Raw genomic sequence first — 19,574 nt, 5'->3', positions numbered from 1 at the left:
TAGTCTGGGAGACCATCGCAAGATAAATTCAAATGCATTCGCGTGCCGACGACAGCTGACGCTCACGCGAAGACGCTGTGGCTAATACACATTCAGGAAGTTGTGAGTACTTTGCGTGCGAGCCAGTACAATATGCACACGCTGTGTCCCCCGTCCACGTTGCTCTCAAAAGTGCTAAAAAGGCTCAAAAGTGCTAAAAAGGCGCCCTCTTCTGTTGGCGCACAAAGCCCATAGTGAAATGGAATTGCTCTTTTGACATGGGATCAGGAACAGCTATCTGTTACAATATACATTCAACCATTGGCTATGAGATATGTAGCCGAATTACAAGTACTGGTACCTCTGTTTAAAATCTGCATCGATCTTATATGCTATTTTTTTTCTTCTTGTATGTTAAAAACTGCTAAATAACTGCAATAACTGTATTTAGGATTTGATAAAAAAAATAACGAAAAAAATGTCGCAACCTGACACCACTTTTTTTTCATATTTCATCTCAATGAAGATCATTCATTGCAAAAATGATGATAAGACATGAATCTGGGACTGAGAAACATTTCTGATTTTGTTAGGAAATGCTTTTAAATTTTTTTTCACTCTCCACAGACTTTGTACGCAATCGCGGAAGTGGCGTAAGGTTTGCAACAACATATTTTTTCCAAAATAACAAGTTTTTTTTAACTCTTACACATTAAGTACCAGATGTTAAAAGTACTAAAATTATATTTTGATTTATTTCTGTGACGGTACAGGAGTTGAGGCATTAGGGAGACATTTCTAATTCCCCCCCCCCCCCTGTCTCCCAAAGGTATGACTTCTGATGCTAAGGTGACTGCCAAATGATACTTCACGGTGGTAATAATAATAAAAATAACTATGGTTGTCATTTGCATGTAAATGGAGCACTCATCCATTCCTGCTCTATTTATAATTCTGATGCCACTGTGAATCAGATGCTAGTGTTACACTCATTGATACATACATGTATTCATTTCCATTTGTACAGAGTAAGACAGGGCAAGATATGGAAGCAGACAGTGATGCTGATGCAGATAGTATTCAGTATGACTCGGACACATCTGCACAAGTGACTCGATTGAACCTCAAACACAAACCAGCCGCAGCTGGTACAGTATCATCAAGCAATGCACCAGACAGTCCATCATTGGATGCTGATGTAAGAAGACGAGGAAGTGGCAAAGATGAGCGCTCATCACCCACATTCCTAGAGAAGGTCAATGCACTCTTTCGATCTGATTCATCAGATTCTTCCACCCCACCGACACCCACTAGGAAGAAGCCATCTTTGTTGAAGAATATCATGGATCTGGCTTTGGAAACGACCTCGAGCAAGGAACCAGTTGGTAAGTCTCCTAATCAAATTAGTCCATTGAATAAATTAGTTCATTAATACTGAAATCGGAAGTTTATAATTTTGATGAATTTCATTATAGTTGTGAATTATATATGCAGCCGTGTTTATAATCAGGTTCAATTACATGGAAAAGTAAGGCAGCACTTTAAATGATTAAAAAAAATAAAAGTTTGCATAAGGTTTTATAGCAACAACTACTTCATGTGAGTATGCATTCATGTTGCCAATATGTTCATCAATTCATGTTGAACCAAGACAACAAAGCAATCGAGACCCATTTCGGCTTTTCCAAATTGAAGTAATGAATTTAACCCAAAACAAGTATACTATACTATACTATACTATTTTATTTCTCGGGAAAATATCAACAAGTACATGTAAACAAATGACTAAAGTTACAACACAAAACAACAAAAGCTTTAGATACATAAACAAACAAACAAAAACAAAATACCATTCAGCTTCCGAAGGATTGCCCAAAAGAAACGTTGTTTCTGTCTAGGGGTTCTCCAAACTGAATGGCATACGTGAAAACAACAAGCAATAAATATAAAAAGAAGTTTTAACTATAAAAAAAAAAAAGTTAAATAAAGTTACGTTAGTTACTTCTACATATATTGCACACTGTATTTTATCATTTTCATATTTCTGACACAAAGTTTTAGCACAAACCTAATTGTGTTATACTAAATTCACAATACATTTCTGTACTTGACCTGTTATCCAATCTAAAGTTACACAGAGTCTGTTAGCGTTAAGGTCAGTTCAGATGAGCAGAGTCATTTGTCTGTCATGCAAATTTATTATTTCTTTTTTAGTAGTGTTGGCTGATGAAATCTACCTTTATTGAATAACTAATATGAACTTTTTGAATTGCATGTATGTAGGGTCACCAACATCTATTGCAAGCACAGACGCACATGAATATAGTCCCAGTGTGCGATCAGATCCTGGGCCATATCGAGGTAGTAGTGCTGCTCATGCTAACACTATGGGCTTACCGCTTAGAAAGAAGAAACCAACATCACCGTTTCCTAGAGGTAAAGCTCTTTTGATAGACATGTATGATGTATATGCAGGAGCGAATCAAGACATTTTTCAAGGGGGGGGGGTGTTTCATCATCCCCCAAAAAATCTGAAATGTTTTCTCCGGGGGGGGGGGGGGGGGGGGGGGGGGGGGGTAACCATATTTTCAATGGGGCGCTGTTCAATTCCGACGATTGTTAAACACTATAGCACCAAGGGCGGATCCAGAACACAATTTTGGGGGGGGCCAAAAAAAAATTTGGTCCCCCCCCAAAAAAGTGGGTCTCAAAAATTACGGCGTGGGTTTCGGGGCCAGTGAGGGCCCCGAAAAATTTTTGGATTCTAGATGCTCTGTGGTGCGATCTGAGGCAATTTCTGACCACTTTAACCAATTTTTTTTGAGGAAAAGATGGTGGTGTACTCATTGCCTGCCTTTATTGCGATGTCACATTAAAAAAAAAAAAAAATTGGTTTCGTTTTGGGGGGGGGCCATGGCCCCCTTTGGCCCCCCCCGGATCCGCCCTTGTATAGCACAGAATAGTGTACATACACCCCCTAACCTCTGTCTGCATTTTGTCCAGAGGTGGACATTATTACAAGTAAAACATTTTTGGGTGTCAGAGGGGGGGAGGTTTCACATTTTTTTTTATGAATTTCTATGGAAAAAAAAAAATTAACAGAGCTGCGGGGTTTTTGACCCCCCCCCCCCCCGGATCGACGCCCGATATGTATTGCTTCACATGTTTCATGTGCCACAGCACTCCATTGGTAAACTTCCACAAAGATGAATTGGTACAAAGGTACTCCTTTGCTTTTGTTCAGCCGTAGCTGTGTTGCAGTGATTGTATCAGGTGACAAATTATGGAGCCCCTTTATCAAGAATACACAATGTTAGTCATTGGCGTCAACAGAAATCAATGAAATTAGATTCCTTAAAGATCTAATTACACCATGCTCATACATTTTCCCCACAGATACGCGTCGTTCATTAGTGGAACGTTCTTCATTAATCAAACACAGCTCTACCAAGAAACCAGACAAAGATCGGAAAAGATTGTCCATCTCAGAAGACAGACCTAACAGGTATGTTTAGGATTAGTAGGCTTGATCAAGTAAGAGAATCGTCACCAAATTTCACATGGTTTGAAACTGACTCAAAAGTCCATGTCATTCTTCACCACATTTAGTTTGTTTGTTTTTGTTTTAAACAAGCATGAACTTTATTTGCATGTCAATTTTTACTTATGTCTTAAATAAAATTATGTTCAAAAGTGTGAAGGGGACATTGTTTAAAGCCTCTAAAGTTGTTTCTTAGTTTCCATTGGAATAATTTGGCTTTTGCAACGGATACTTTACTTAAAAATTAAAACATATACGTAAACTATTTCGCAGTGTGAATTACTTGTGATTGGAGTAATGAATAATTAAAATGAGGTAAAAAATGGGTACCTCCCCTTTTACAAAACACACAGAAGCTTGATTGACATAACATGAGAAGCCATAACATGAGAAGCAGCCTGTTACAGCTGATAATGTATTACTATACCTCATACATATTCATGATCGAGAGCCGAATTCTCACTTGTCCATTTACCATCATATGCCAGATGCTACGTATTTTTGCTGTTTACCAATCGCGCGTGAGATTTACGCACAGAGTAAATTACGCATGCATACTAGACTGTCGCACGGGTTACTGACAGTCTACTATGCATGCGCCTCATGAAGCAATCGTGGAACTGTCGCACAGGTGTAGTACGCACGCGTGAACATCACCCTAGCTACACATGAAAAGATGGCGGTGTAACATTACAGGTAAATGTTAATTAGCATTATCCCAAACTGGAGAATATTGTGGACAATAAAGATGTCTCCTCTACCAAAAAAGTTCTCCACAATACGGTATAAACTCTTAAGGAGCTAGGCAACTGTATTTGCAAATGAACTGAACTTTTCTGAGGTTGAACAATAATATTCTTTTGGTGAGCTGGGAAGTTTCCATGAATATTTATGCCCAAGCAGTGCATACTGCAACGGGACAATTTAGCAACTGAATATGTATGAGGGATAAAAACAAATATAACATCGTTTGTTTCAGGTAGATAGTCGATAATAGATCCCCTCAGTATTGGAAGTTAACAAAGTAGTTCCCTTGGCTTAGCCTCGGGAACTAGTTTGTCAACTTCCAGTACTTTGGGGAGCAAATATCGACTGTCCATCCTCCAATCATGTTGGGTTTTTTTGCATAATAACCAACGGATAATGTATCGCCAACTGATACTGTAACAATTATTGACCAATACTGTATCACTAACCCATAATGTAACAAAAACTTGACTGATAGTGTAGTAAATGTTGCTACACAAGCTTGGCCAGAAATTAATGATAGGGTTGTTGTAATGTTCATGACAAATTGTTTATATTTACACCTATATAATCCCAACCAAGATTATATGTTTGTTGTTTTCCCTGGCAGATTGGGAAAATAAGGATGTGTAGAACAGCCATCAATTCAAATTTGTTATCTGGCCATGTGGAATTAGTGTGCCAAGGTACGAAGACCCTGAGGGACATCGGGGAACATTGAAGAATTTTGTTTCCTTAGTCTGGTTCCCAGACCAAAAGATTCTAACTATTTCTGATGAATCTCAGGTCAGGTAGCCGCCACGGCACAGGACCAAAATGGGAGGAATGCCTCCTGTTTCTGAAAATGAGAATGCATTTCGTCGATACTCTTGGAAAGCGCCTGGGTATTTTGGGGTATAAAATAGGGTTTATTTACCTGCCATTCTTATTAGAAATTTTAAGAATGAGTTGATAATGAATATTCATTGCTTGTATTTAAAAAATTTGAAATTCAGTGACGACTCTGTTGCGTTAAGTATGCACTCGGATCGTACAAGGGGCGAGCTTTGCTGTGTCAAGTACTGTTTTGAAGCTGACGACGGTTACATAGTGGTATTCCAAAAGTAGACTTTGTCTCCATTTCGGCTTTGCCTGCTATTTGGGTCCCTAACTTTGAAGTTTCCAGCAAAACATTAGTCCATGATTTCTTACAGCTATTGTTTTCGTTAAAGTTTTTTTTGTCTTTCTTTTTTTTTCTTTTTTTTTTCTTTTTCCACTTTTCCCATAGGTTTTGTAATTCTTACAAGCCACTTTGGGAATTATTTTAAATCTGATCAACTTTAAACTTTCCATAGTCATTAACCATCATCTGAAGATGTATGTCGAAACTTTTCGTCATCGTGACGTCAACAGGGGTCACGTGACATCGATTTGAATGTTCATATTCTACAGTCTTATAACTATTGAACTATTGGACTGATTGGTCTCAAACTCAGTATGTATATAGTCAGGGAAGTGTTATAGATAAAAATTGATATGCCAAGGTCCTGGTGACCTTCACTTCTGGTTTTACCAGAAGTGGTAGTTTTTGACCTTAATTATTTTATCTCATGAATGATACATTTGATGGGATTGATACCGTATATTATAATGAAGCAACATTTGAAGAAAAATATGTTCCATTTTTATTACCGTGCAGATTTGTTCTCATTTTATGACCTCATGAATATTTAATGAGGCAATCTTTACAGTCTCATAACTATAGAATTATTTGACCGATTGATCTCAAACCATGTAGGTAGATAGACAGGGAAGTGTTATAGATGAAAATTTGTATGTCAAGTCATGTGACCCCTACTTCTGGTGTTACCGGAAGTGTTAATTTGAGACCCTTATTAGCATATCTCATGAATTATAAATCTGATCAAGTTGATAACTAATATTGTCATACCTCTGTCTTTATACTGTATTTTCATTGGCCCATGACGATCACCTGACCGGGCGATAAATATGCATGGCACACTCCCGTTGTATATCACATTGTGATATCACATGCTTGTAGACTAGTCCCCGCCCCACAGTCCAAACCATTATGCACGGACCGCGTTTAAACCAGACTATACTTGTACTCACTGGTACCCCGCTGTACTTTCACGTTCCACAATAGCAGTGAGGGAGCAGTGCATTTGCAGACGATATTTACTTTAATTTGGCGGCCAGCGACGAATTATGTTTACGTTTAGTTGCGGTGCCTAGGCCTTCAGAACTTCGAAAATGAAGAGCTGACTCAGTTAGTTTTTTCGTATACAATCCTCATCAGCCTCAACATGTCAGGTGAGCCCGGAGGCACAGATTCTCTGCCCCAAAAAAGGTTTTTGAGCCGCTCCAAACAACAAATAAAAGATTTAGCTTTTGAACAAGACTCATCGAACACCAAACGTTGTACCGACTACGCAGTCCGCGTTGTTCGAGAATTCTGCGAAGAAACGGGCAGGGACACTCGTTTCGAGACACTTCCTGTAAAAGAACTGGACAGTCTTCTTGAAGACTTTTTTGGAAACGTTAACAAGAAGAATGGGACATCATACCACAGAAATGGCCTAAGTGGAATCCGTTATGGAATAAGCCGACACCTTAAAAAGCATCGGGGGATTGACATTGTAGCAGATCCAAATTGTGTGGCATCGGAAACTGCCTACCGAGCAAGGCAAGTGGAACTGAAAAAAACTGGATTCGGTCAAGTCAACCATTATCCCCCGATCGAAGAGGAAGATTTGGCAAAACTGTACAAATCTTTTGATGTTACTGATGCTCGTAGTCTTCGTAAGAAGGTGCAATTTGACATTATGTTTTACCTATGTCGCCGCGGTCGAGAAAACATGAGAGAGTTGACTAAAGAGCACTTTGTTCTTGGAAAAACATCAAGTGGACTACGATGTGTTCGCCAGGTCATAGACGAGCAAGACAAAAATCACAACTCAAAGGATAATCCAGAGGAGGTAGCGACTGATGGCATCATGGTAGAACAACCAGGTTGGTTTTGCTGTTTGTAATGAATTCTGACCAATTTTCCTAGCCCTCAGCTTTGAGAATTATGAATTGATACTCGTACCACTCCCTACCCATTCTAAAAAGTGCATTTCCATAATTTTATTAGGCCCTACCCCATGGAACAATTTTACTTTAATAGGGCCTACCTTCTCTTTTGACCCCATGCACAAACCCTGCGGATCTCGTCTAAAAAAAATGTTTTTCCTAAGAAGAAAAAAATAATCCGCTCCAAAATCATGCTTTCTTATCAGAATTTCACTTTTTTTATGGCTGATAAGCTGTAATAAGGAAAGTATAGTAGGGGTATTAAAGTACAATCTTACCATGTTTATAACAATTTTAAGTTCAAAAAATATATTTTTGCCCACCTTTGTTTCTGATTTTAGACCAGCCACTCTGTCCAGTTGCATCCTTTGAAAAGTACCTGAAGAAGCTGAGTCCTGTCAGTAAGTGTCTTTGGCAGCGTGAACGGTCAAGCATCATGGCAAGCGATACTACCTGGTACACTGGAGTTCCAGTTGGGAAGAACTCCTTAGCAGCACTGATGCCTTCCATCTCACGGGAATGTGAGCTATCCAAGACCTACACCAACCATTCGATACGTGCTACTTCTGTTACAAGTTTAGACGAAGCAGGGTTCAGAGATCGCCACATAATGAAAGTAAGCGGCCACAAAAGCGAACAAAGCATCCAAACTTACTCTAGGCGTATACGCGATTCTTCAACAGGCTTTAAGCAAGGCTCTGTTGGAAACCCCACCGAAAGAACCCAACGCAACAGCCCCAGTACCAGAGCAAGATTCCTCAACAGCGCATGAGACTCCCCAGCCTACTACCAGCAGTATCCTTGAAGACTGTGATCCTGTGCCAGCAAAGACATCATCAGAGACATCAAATTCATCACTACTGATGTTAACTGATTCTCAGCTAGAAGCTATGTTAGCTGATGAAGACACTGAGCCTTGCTCTATGGGACAGTCCATCGAGAGTCAGTCAATCAATCTCCACCACTCAATGCAACAGTGGATGCCTGCTTTCACTCCAAATATCAGTCATTCCAGAGTGAACATCAATATTAATTATAATTTCCCAAATTCAAAGTGAAATTGTTGCTGAAGCAACTGTTTTAAAGATCATTAAATTATCAATTTGTGTGCCAGTGGGTCAACATGGACAGTATTGCTGTTTGAAAAGTATTCTATCCATTGTGTATTTGCTGAAGTTTCACAGGTGCAAAATTTAAGAACTTTGAAAGGATATTAATGTGAAAAGGAAGAGAGTATAACAAGTTTGTTAAATTCTTTTTTATTCATCAAATGTGTCATAGACATCATTTAATATGTACTTATCTCCAGAATTGACAAATATGATGATACTGGATGTTGGTGTTCTATCAGCTGGACTTTCATGGAGAACTCGGCACCGAGCCTTTGCATTATTTGAAATTCACTGTATTTATTGTATTAATTCATAGTATTTATTGTTATTAAATGGCTGTCAAGTTGTCATCAAAAAAAAAATGGCCATCGCTGTTTGATATAAATTTCTTTCTTTTAAGGGTCTGCATCGTTGTCACTACAAACCAGGTTTTATTCATTGTCCCTACCACTATAAAATATGCCAGGGGATAAGATTTTTTTTTTATTAAACTTGTAAAACCTTTACCCCAAATTTCCCTGAACTTAAGCTTGTTTTAATGCCCCTTACATCTACATATGTTGAAAGAAAATTTTTCAAAGATTCCTTCAGTTTGCCACCCTTAATTTCCCTTAGAAAAACAAGTAAAACACATCATCAAGACAGAGGTATGACAAAACAGTTGTTGACTGATGTGATGTGGGATATGACGTTTTGAACACCCTCGGGGACGCATAGCACCCTCGGCTTCGCCTCGGGCGCTATGCGTCCCTTGGGTGTTCAAAACGTCATATCCCACATCACATCAGTCAACAACTGTTAAATAGTAAGAACCAACATTCAAAGATTAATATATATTGCATTATTATTACTGTGCAGTTTATTATTCTCATGGTATGACGTCATGAATATTTAATGAGGCAATATTGTGATCGCCATATCTCCACAATACAATAAGTTATGATTACAGTTCATTGCACATTTACTCATATTGGACTGAAAATGCACCTCCTCGAATGTCAAGATCATGTGACCCTTACTTCTGCTTGTACCGGAAGTGCAATTTTTTAAAGTAATAATTTAAATTTTATTAGTTTAAATTTTTTTAAAAATCATTAGGCCTAAATCATTTTGTTTACGGTCCAATAGGCAATTAAAACTGGGAACAGCTCTGTGGTTGTCCACAACCACAACCTCTAGTTTTTTGGGGGCTTTTTCGCAACTTTTGCGAAAAAGCCTTTTTGTTCTTACTTCCTCTTCTTCCACTTCTTTTTTGCACAAAATCCCATAGACTTTGTACAGGTTTTTTCTACACGCCACTTTTGGCCTTAAAACAATTCTGATTTCCTTCAAACCGGGCACATCACCTGCAGATGTATGCCGAATCATTACGCGATTTATTATAGAATTTTGAATATTTAATTTTTCCCATAGACTTTGTACACAGAACTTTAAAAAAAATGGTGATTTTCAAAGGGCATTTTCGACTCTGCCCCAGTAATTCATTTACACCACTCTTTGTCCAAGCAAAGAACATAATTCAAACAACATTGTGTAATGATGATGTCATGATGACGTCATCCGGTGTTTATTTATAGGCAATTAAATTGTGACACTTTTAATATTTAAAAATGCATAAGAAATCAACCGTACACCTCCGCAGCATTCGTGAGTTAGAAATGAAATTTTGGTGTCTTACTTAGGTAGGGGGTTGCCCTTGGGTACAGGCAAGTTGGGATTAGTTCTGGGGTCAAAGGTCAAGGTAACCATGTTGAGTTAAAGGTTAATGGTTTCCGGATGATAACTTGACTCTGGCTGAGGGGTTTCAACAGCAAGGCTGTTATTTTTTCAACATGCCGCTAGAGGGCGCTTTACATTTTATGACGTCAACTTTAATTTTGATTTTAAATGATTAATATCGTGGTCTCAATTTATATGGACGCGTATGCTGCTTTAGTGTAAACTTATCAAGTACAATTGTTACAAAAACCCATTAAATATCTTATATCTCTAAAAGTAAAGGTCGCACACCATTGGCGCAATACAAAAGATTGCTTGCCGTAACCTCTTTACCCCAATGTGCATGTTTTTAGGAAAAAAAATTCCCAATTTAAAAAAAAAGCGCCCGATTGGGCGCTATTGCCAGCCTTACATTTGAGTTTCAAATGATGTCATCAAAAGTCAACAAATGTGCTTCCATTTAACAAGTTGTCACATACATGTAAACGTGTACAAAACACTGGTAAACACTTAAACAAAAATTGGTCCATCAAACAGCCGTTACATGTGGCTCAAAAGTAAACGTAAAACAGTCGTAAACCAGACACTCAGGAGGCGAGCGCACATGTTTGGGGGAATTCCCTTTTGTACGTAATGATCTCCATTTGCTGTACACACGCAATACGGTACAGTGTACGGGAGTTAACGCTTCAGGGCGTAGGCGTGATCAACTTCAATTTTCAAGGGGGCTGAAGCAAAAGATTGGGAAGTTTTAGACCTATTTATACACTGCCATTTAAGGCACAAATAGAAATAAAACTGTCAGGGTTGATTTTCCAGGAATTTTCAAAGGAAAAGAGGGGTTTTCCTTCTCACTTCCGGTCTGATGACGTAATCAATTTTTTTTTTGGCACAGGTCTTGTCTGCATTAAGGTCATCATGTATATTCATTTTGAGGCGATTACTGCAAACTTCGCCACAGACATCCACTGAAAATGCGTTTTGGACATTTTTTAACCTGCCGCTAGAGGGCGCTCGAACTCTTCATGTCGTCACCGATCATTTTTTTGGAAAGGTCAACCTAGCCAGACACTTACATCGTTGACAGCAAGTTCATATCTTTTTCCACTTTCAAATTATTAGGCACTTCCGGTTTCGACCGGAAGGAAGGGTCACGTGATTTTTTAGGTACAAGATAAAATGAAGATCATTTATTATCATGTCGATTCCCGCAAAATTCAAGCTCTGGTCTCTCACAGTCGATTTCTTATTGATTTTCAAATATTAAATATATTTATCTTTCAAGTGACGTCATGTGACCCATGATGACGTCATAATGATGTTATTACAAAATAGCACATCTTCAGTGGGTTGTGCATTCATGTATTGACAGTTGAAGTTCATATATGTTTTCAGTTTCACAAACAGTTCTGGAGAAGAATTTGGCAAGAAGAATAATAAAAACAAAGATTGTAAATAATAGTAAATTCTTACAATAACAATATGTGTTGGGCTCAAGGCCCAACACCTAAAAACAAGAAGATAAAGAATAATAGTTAGTTCTTACAATAACAATGCGGTAGGTGTTGGGCTCAAGGCCCAACACCTAATAAACAGCAACAAGAAAACTGACCCCTGTTACAAAATGCACACAAGCAAGATGACTAATGCAACGAAGCCCAAATCATGTGAAAGTCCCTACCAATTAAATGCAACAAGTATGTGAATAAACTAATGAGGATGATGAAATCAGTTTTTTTAGTAAAGTAATTGCCGAAGATTCCTAAGGAAAACAGGTAGAGTGTCCAGTACTACAGAATCCCTAATATGAGATGGAAATTGGTTCCAAAGTCTTGGAAGATAACGAGTAGGAGAATGATAACAAGCTTGTGTACGAGAAGGCAGATGACGGAAGGTAAGGGATTCTGGATGATGTGAATTTATGAGAACATTGTCGTTGATCGACTCGCACCTGCAAACACCAGATAAACATTTGAAAACAAAAGAGCATAGTAAATAAGCTCTTCTAGATGAAAGAGAAGTCCAGTTTAACTGACCCAACCTATCCTCATATGGCATTTCACCGCATCTTAGTTTCAAAGCAGTGCGGGTGGCAGTGCGTTGTACGTGCTCAATCTTTTGCTGTTGAGAGAGAGTGTGAGTACCCCACGCTGGAATGCCATATTCCAGGATAGGCAGGATCAGAGATTTGTAAAGGCAGAATATGGCTTGATGCTCCGCCAGCTATAGTATGGATGAAACCCAGGAGGCGATTTGTACGTGAGACAAGTGAGTCAATGTGGGAATTCCATTGAAGGTTGGAGCTAATAGTGACACCTAAATATTGAATAGAGGTAACAGTAGACAGGGCAGCATCACCAAGTGTATAAACTGGAGGATTGATATTTTTGCTTCTGGTGATGTGCATAACCTTAGTTTTGGTTGCATTGAAGAGCATGTCATGATTTAAACAACAGTCTTGCATATAGTTGTTCAGCAGCTGAAACTCATCCTCAACCGACCGGATGACTCGGACGAGCAAAGCATCATCAGCGAACAGAACACAGCTAGAGGAGACACAGTCGGGAATGCTATTTACAAACAGGTTGAATAAAGTGGGTCCAAGAACGCTACCTTGAGGAAGACCAGATGAAACACTGACCCATGGGGAAACACTACCCTCGAAAAGAACACGTTGCTTCCTGCCAGTCAAAAAGATCTGACCCAACGCCAGACCACACCCTGGATTTTGTAAACCGATGAAAGTTTACTAAGCAGGATATGGTGTGGCATCCTGCCTTTGACAGGGCGTGGCACACCCAAGAGTCAGTGCCCATTGATGCATTACATTGATTGACAAGTTGGGTAACACAGCTTCAACGTTTAGTGAAGCCCTGTTGATTGCTGTTCAACGACCCAAAGATACCCACGTGATCTGTTTTAGCAGCCGCAACAGCATGCTGTAGAATTTTACACAGAACGGATGTCAGTGCAACAGGTCTGCAGTTAGACAGAATGGATTTATTGCCCTTTTTGAAAACTGGGGTAATGTTTGCACATCGCCAAGCATTGGGTAATTTTCCTGAGCCTACAGAGGTGTTGAACAGCAAGCACAGAGGAATGGATATTTGAAAAGAAATCTTTTTTAATATGCCAGGAATAATGCCATCAGGGCCGGGAAGTTTATTGGTGGGTAGATTACGTATAATAGAATTAATCTAATACCTAAAGGCACATACAGTTCTGAAAAATCAGTTAATGGCAGTGAACAAGGAGTTGGGAACCAGACCATCAGGGTTATACATGGAGGAAAAGTATGCATTGAAAGCGGATGAAATAACACCAGGTTGAGATAATTTAACATTGTTATGAGTGAATACAGGAGGTGGTGGGGATTGTTTACGACAACAGACAAAAGACCAAAACCTTCGCCTGTTATCAAGTGAGGAAAACATGTCATTTATATATTTCCAATAAGCTTTCTGAATGATTTTGTACAAATGCCAGTCCCTTAGCAAACCGGATCTACGAGCAAATCTAAAGAGTTTATGCTTTTTGTTGATGAGCTTTTTTAGTTCCGTGGTGATCCAAGGTGTAAATCTGGTTTTACACCTTGTTGTGGAAGGAATTGAGTCCCGTACTGTGGCGTCAAGAAGATCCATAAAAGTTTCACACGATGAGTTGGGATCAAATGGGTCCAAGAATGCAGACCAGGGTATGAGGTGGATTAGTGTGGCAAGGTGTACAAAATCCTCACGATGAAACTGTAAAAAAAAAAGAGCTGGTCTAGGTGGAGGTTTATTGGAACGAAACACAGTGTGTACAACCAGGTGGTCAGATGTGATGAGACTCGGGCCGGTAGAGATGGAAGCAAAGCGGTCAGGGCGATTGGAGAATACCAGGTCTATAGTGGATCCAACAGATAAATTGTCAGGATGAGTAGGATGTGTAACAGAGGTGACAAGTTGTTCAAGAGAGAAGTCAGACGAAATCTCCAACAGTCTGGTGCGATGGGGGCTCGATCTTTCAGATGACTTAAAATCAATATTAAAGTCACCCAAAACGAGGCATCCGTCAAAATCGTCCATATTTACATGTTGAAGAACATCTCTGAGCTTTGGCCAGTAAGAAGCAGTTGACGACGGCGGACGGTAGATTAAGCCTACTAGCCAGGATTCACTTGCAAACCTCACAGATGCCCACATGAGTTCCATATCGTCCTGCTCAAGATTCCCCAACCTACATGGTGAGGTAGCCCAATAATGGAGTCATTGTTGTGAGGTGTGAGCCAGGTTTCCGTGAAGAATAGAATGTCTGGGAGCTGATTCAGATGCAAATTGGCTAGCAGTTCGGGCCCTTTGTTGCGAAGACTACGCGCATTGCTTAGAATACAGGATATGTTTTTATGATATGGCTGATCGCGGAAATAAATACCGTGATCAGGCCCGATGTCAGGTCCAGGATTTAGTTCAATATCACTGCAGGCAATCAGTGTGTAAATCAAAAGGTAGGAATCCCACAAGAGGGAAAATCACGTTTGAAATTCCCGCCCCCAAGGACCACAGTGCCTGTGGTCGGTAATTGCAATCCACATCCAAGATCTTGCAGCATGAAATCAGACAGATCTATGTGAATCCTGCTACTGATTTCAATCAGAGTCGAGCCAACAGGATCCAGAGTGTTCTGATAACCAATGGTAACAATATGGGCTTCTGGCTCAAGCCAAGTTGACGAAAAAACTAATCAAAATTCAGAGAGCCAAACAGAGGGATGTGCATGTCGCCATCTTGCCTGTTCACTAAACTAATGTTTTACTGGAAACTTATAAACATATTAAATGTGAAGTATGAAACTCTAGGGGACGGAAAAATTAATTTAAAAAATTATTCTATAGCTTTATCTCATAACTAATAATTTTGCAAAATGGAGAAACTTGTCCCCGTTTGAATCCAACCCATTGATTTTTGTCATGTCTTTTTAATAGAAAAATGAATTATATGACACCTTGAATCTAGTCCTACTTGCTGGAAGTCAAGCCTCTCCTTACCCGAGCAACTCCCCAACCTCCCAAAATGTAAAACCTTTTACTCTTAATAATACTAAGTTTTCACAAGTGTTATTATCACGTACGTACATGTACGTATGATTATCACTCACGTAATATGAAACTAGTCTGGTTTTCTGACCTGACAATTACCCGAAGCCCTGACGTCTATATTGTAGGTCAGGGTAGCCGCCACAAAGTTTTGTTTTTTTCAAAGCTCGGCTTCGTTTCCCATTTGGCTATATCATTAAGAGCTTTTAAAGTTCCGATCATTTATACTAAAAAAATCACTTGTTACATTATGTTTATAATTTCCCATCATTTGATCGATATTTCGTTTGAAAACTAGTGTAACACTGTTAAAATATATCAAGTCTTTAGATGTAGACTGTTGAATCGGTGTTCGGTAGCTGACGGCCGATGGATGAGTGGGTATGACAAAGCCATAGCAGGTATGACAAAGCCATGGCGAAAATGATGGAAACAAAGTCCGTATGAAGCTCTGCTATTTGGAGAAAAACATCTTGTTTCCAAGAAGTAAATCTGTACCGGGTACTTTATATAGAAATATACAGATGACAACAACAGAACATACGATTCGGTGAGCTTCCGGGTGTGTCTGGGTAGAATAAAAAAAAAGGCTGATGAGGATGAAAACAAGTCTGTTAACTTTGGCTGGAGAATCCCCAACCACAGAGCATAGGGCTGAACCAGCTATGACTCTTGGTTAGGAGGAGAGGAGGATGAGGATGAACTCTTGTTACATTTGGTAATGTAGTAACAAATGGATAACGTATCACCAACAGATAATGTCACAAAAATTGACCGATACTGTATCACTAACTGATAATGTAACAAAAAATTGACTGAAAGTGTCGTAAATGTTACTATACTCTTCTTCTTTTTTTTTGGTGATTTGTTTTCGGTTAGATATTTTCAAAAAATAAACACTATTCAGTCGACACGTGATACATTGTCGGCTAGAAATTGTACTACGCTATCAGTCCATTTTTGTTACATTATCCGTCAATTTGTGTGACATTATCAGTTAGTGAAACAATATCCGTCAATTTGTGTGACAATATCGGTTAGTGATACAATATCCGTCAATTTGTGTGACAATATCGGTTAGTGATACAATATCCGTCAATTTGTGTGACAATATCGGTTAGTCATCCAATATCCGTCAATTTGTGTGACAATATTGGTTAGTCATACAATATCCGTCAATTTGTGTGACAATATCGGGTAGTCATACAATATCCGTCAATTTGTGTGACAATATCGGTTAGTCATACAATATCCGTCAATTTGTGTGACAATATCGGTTAGTCATCCAATATCCGTCAATTTGTGTGACAATATCAGTTAGTCATACAATATCCGTCAATTTGTGTGACAATATCGGTTAGTCATACAATATCCGTCAATTTGTGTGACAATATCGGTTAGTCATACAATATCCGTCAATTTGTGTGACATTATCAGTTAGTCATACAATATCCGTCAATTTGTGTGACATTATCGGTTAGTGATACAATATTTGTCAATTGTGTGGCATCAGTTTATAGTGATACAATATCCGTCAATTTGTGTGACATTATCGGTTAGTGATACAATATCCTTCAATTTGTGTGACATTATCAGTTAGTGATACAATATTTGTCAATTGTGTGGCATCAGTTTAAAGTGATACAATATCCGTCAATTTGTGTGACATTATCGGTTAGTGATACAATATCCTTCAATTTGTGTGACATTATCAGTTAGTGATACAATATTTGTCAATTGTGTGGCATCAGTTTAAAGTGATACAATATCCGTCAATTTGTGTGACATTATCAGTTAGTGATACAATATCTGTCAATTTGTGTGACATTGGTTAGTGATACAATATCTGTTCATTTGAGTGACATTATCAGTTAGTCATACAATATCCATTGGTTACATGTACATTATCCGTTGTAACACAACCCCCAGGACATTTTGATACCTGAAAAATAAAGAGCAGCTGAAGGGTTTGGAGTTATTAACGATCATATAGTTTGTATTTTTGGAATCAAATTACATTGACATGGACTGGTAGAGCACATTGTTTAAAGGAAGTATTTTTATATATTTGTATTTATTTATTTATTTCTGGTAATGAAACCAAGGATTCCTCAAAAGCGCCTTTGGCACTGTAGCTCGCAAGCCTGATGAAACCTGTAGAGACGAGACGATGAGAAGAAATTACAGTTTTAGAGGTGGGAGGAAAACCCCAGAAGAATATTCTGGGGAAAACCCACGGAATCAGGTAGGGACTGAAAACCCAATCCACATATTGGCCAAGGCGGGATTTGAACCTGGGTCACAGCGGTGGAAGGCGAAGAAAGTACCGTTACGCCAACCTGACTCTCCTGTCCAGTGCCTAACCAATTATTGTCTTTACATACCTAATATAATGATTGCCAGACAAATTAATTTACTGTTTTTGACACTTTTAAAATGTTCACTTCACACATTTAAATACAACTTCATGGAGTTGTTACGTGCAAAAATGTATTCATAAATACCTCAGACAGTTTAGCTATTCCTATTGGTCGAGAGCCCGTCACGTGGCCGGTCTTAAACGGATGATAAAGACATGGCTAGCTGGTCTTAAACACTTTTCCAGTGTCACAATAAAATGTGGACTCCTAAAAATCCAGTGCCTCTTACCGTTTCATTGGTTCAACGTTCACAATCCTCACGTAGGCATGCGCAACACTACAAGCGAGTCAGAATTTTATAGTTCTAAATTCAAAACGCAACGCCCCAGGTGCGTTCTGCGTGACATCGCGCAGAACATGTTACGCGCGCGTCAATCTCCATAAAAGGGTTGTTTAAATCTTACTCGCCAGCTGAACACTCCATTATTTTGCTAGAGGGATGTTTCAAAAAGCATGAAGTGAACTTGTTGAACAAAATCGGGATTTTTTGAACGAATTATTTGATATTTTTTTACGGATAAGGTATTTATGAATGGGAATAAATATGTGCTCGGTCGGTATTTATCACTCTGTTTAATACCGCTTAGAGTCTGGGTGCTGATAATTACCCTCGCCTCCGGCTCGGGTAATTATCAGCACCCAGACTCTAAGCGGTATTAAACGAGTGATAAAAACCTCCGGAGCACACATTTATTCCCTTACTAAGCACTGAAAATATGAACCCAGCAGAAATAGTTATTGGCGTCAATGCTTTGCAATGTATGTTGCTTGTGACTGACTGGCAGGGGTTTTTGCTTAACAATTTTATCTGCTGAGAAGCTCCATGAGTCAGGTCAGTCAAGTCAAGATCACTAGCACAGTACACTAACTAAAAAAAAACTCTTGTAGCTAGTTTTTATCTTATGCAGCTACAAAGCTATTTGAGATGAAGAGACAGTCTGTGAGTTAATCTACAGATTTGGGTAGCGGCCAATCACAGAGGGCAGTATTTGAGGGAATCAGCATTTTCATTCGAAATATGCACGTAGATTGCTTTTGAGCCACATGCATTATTCATTCTTAACACCTCATCAGCCTGGTTTGCGTATTCGCACAGCCAGAGGTTTGTGAAGGAATGTACACGCAACCCATGTACGAGGGTACATGTATGTACAGATACATGTACAAGTATGTTTGAATGTTTTCAACCAGCTGTGCGCATGCGCAACACGCAGCGCTATCAGTGGACCCCAACATCCTTTACAGGTTTGCCACAATGATATGTTAAAAAAACCTTTGGTTTGCATGTAATTCATTTGAAGTCACAATTTCAATGAGACAAAATGTTACTTAAAATTAGTATCCCCCCCAAAAAAATGTTTCAAATATGCACAACTCTCAGTCAGATGTTTAAACCTTTGCAGAATGTGTTCCAATCTTCCATACCTACCGAAAAAAATGAACGAGTCTTCTAATTTATGCGTAGTGATGATGTTGCATGTGCATTGATGAATAAATGCACACAGGCTGGGGAGGGGATCTCACACGCTGGGGAGGGGATCTCACACTTGGGGGGGGGGGGGGGGCGCGGGTATGTGCTCATGGCAGATTGATCAAGTCGGACTTCTTGACTTTTGATGTACATGTAACATGTATATTTTGTACTCGACTTTACAGTATGTTCGTGCATTGTTATACGGCACTGAAGTACATTGTAGCACACAATGGCAGTTGTTGGGCGTCTGGAAAGATAGTGATGGAATTAAGGGCTTTTTGTGGTATTATTGGGTGGGGTTACATCCGATTTGAGAAGTCTACCTCTGTAAGTTGTCACAACCACATGCAGTCACAACATAAAATGACAACACTTTAATGCATATGTGAGCATGCAGTTGCATCTATAGGCAAATTTTGAGTGCGACAATTTC

At 39.1% G+C, this 19,574-nt stretch overlaps 1 protein-coding gene across 10 annotated transcripts in view; it reads left to right on the top strand.

The window, feature by feature from the left end:
• LOC119722973 (MAP kinase-activating death domain protein-like) overlaps positions 1-19,574 on the top strand; it is a 142,046-nt gene that overhangs the window by 43,489 nt on the left and 78,983 nt on the right. For all 10 annotated transcript variants that reach the window (XM_038193418.1, XM_038193411.1, XM_038193436.1 and 7 more), the window contains 3 exons: positions 1,007-1,364; positions 2,263-2,415; positions 3,376-3,484. In XM_038193418.1, the coding sequence (XP_038049346.1) occupies positions 1,007-1,364; positions 2,263-2,415; positions 3,376-3,484 (620 nt within the window). The remainder of the gene's footprint in view (positions 1-1,006; positions 1,365-2,262; positions 2,416-3,375; positions 3,485-19,574) is intronic.

Source organism: Patiria miniata, unplaced genomic scaffold (assembly GCF_015706575.1).
Source record: "Patiria miniata isolate m_02_andy unplaced genomic scaffold, ASM1570657v1 HiC_scaffold_1, whole genome shotgun sequence".
Classification (NCBI taxonomy): domain Eukaryota; kingdom Metazoa; phylum Echinodermata; class Asteroidea; order Valvatida; family Asterinidae; genus Patiria; species Patiria miniata.
This window is presented reverse-complemented; position numbering and strand designations above follow the sequence as displayed.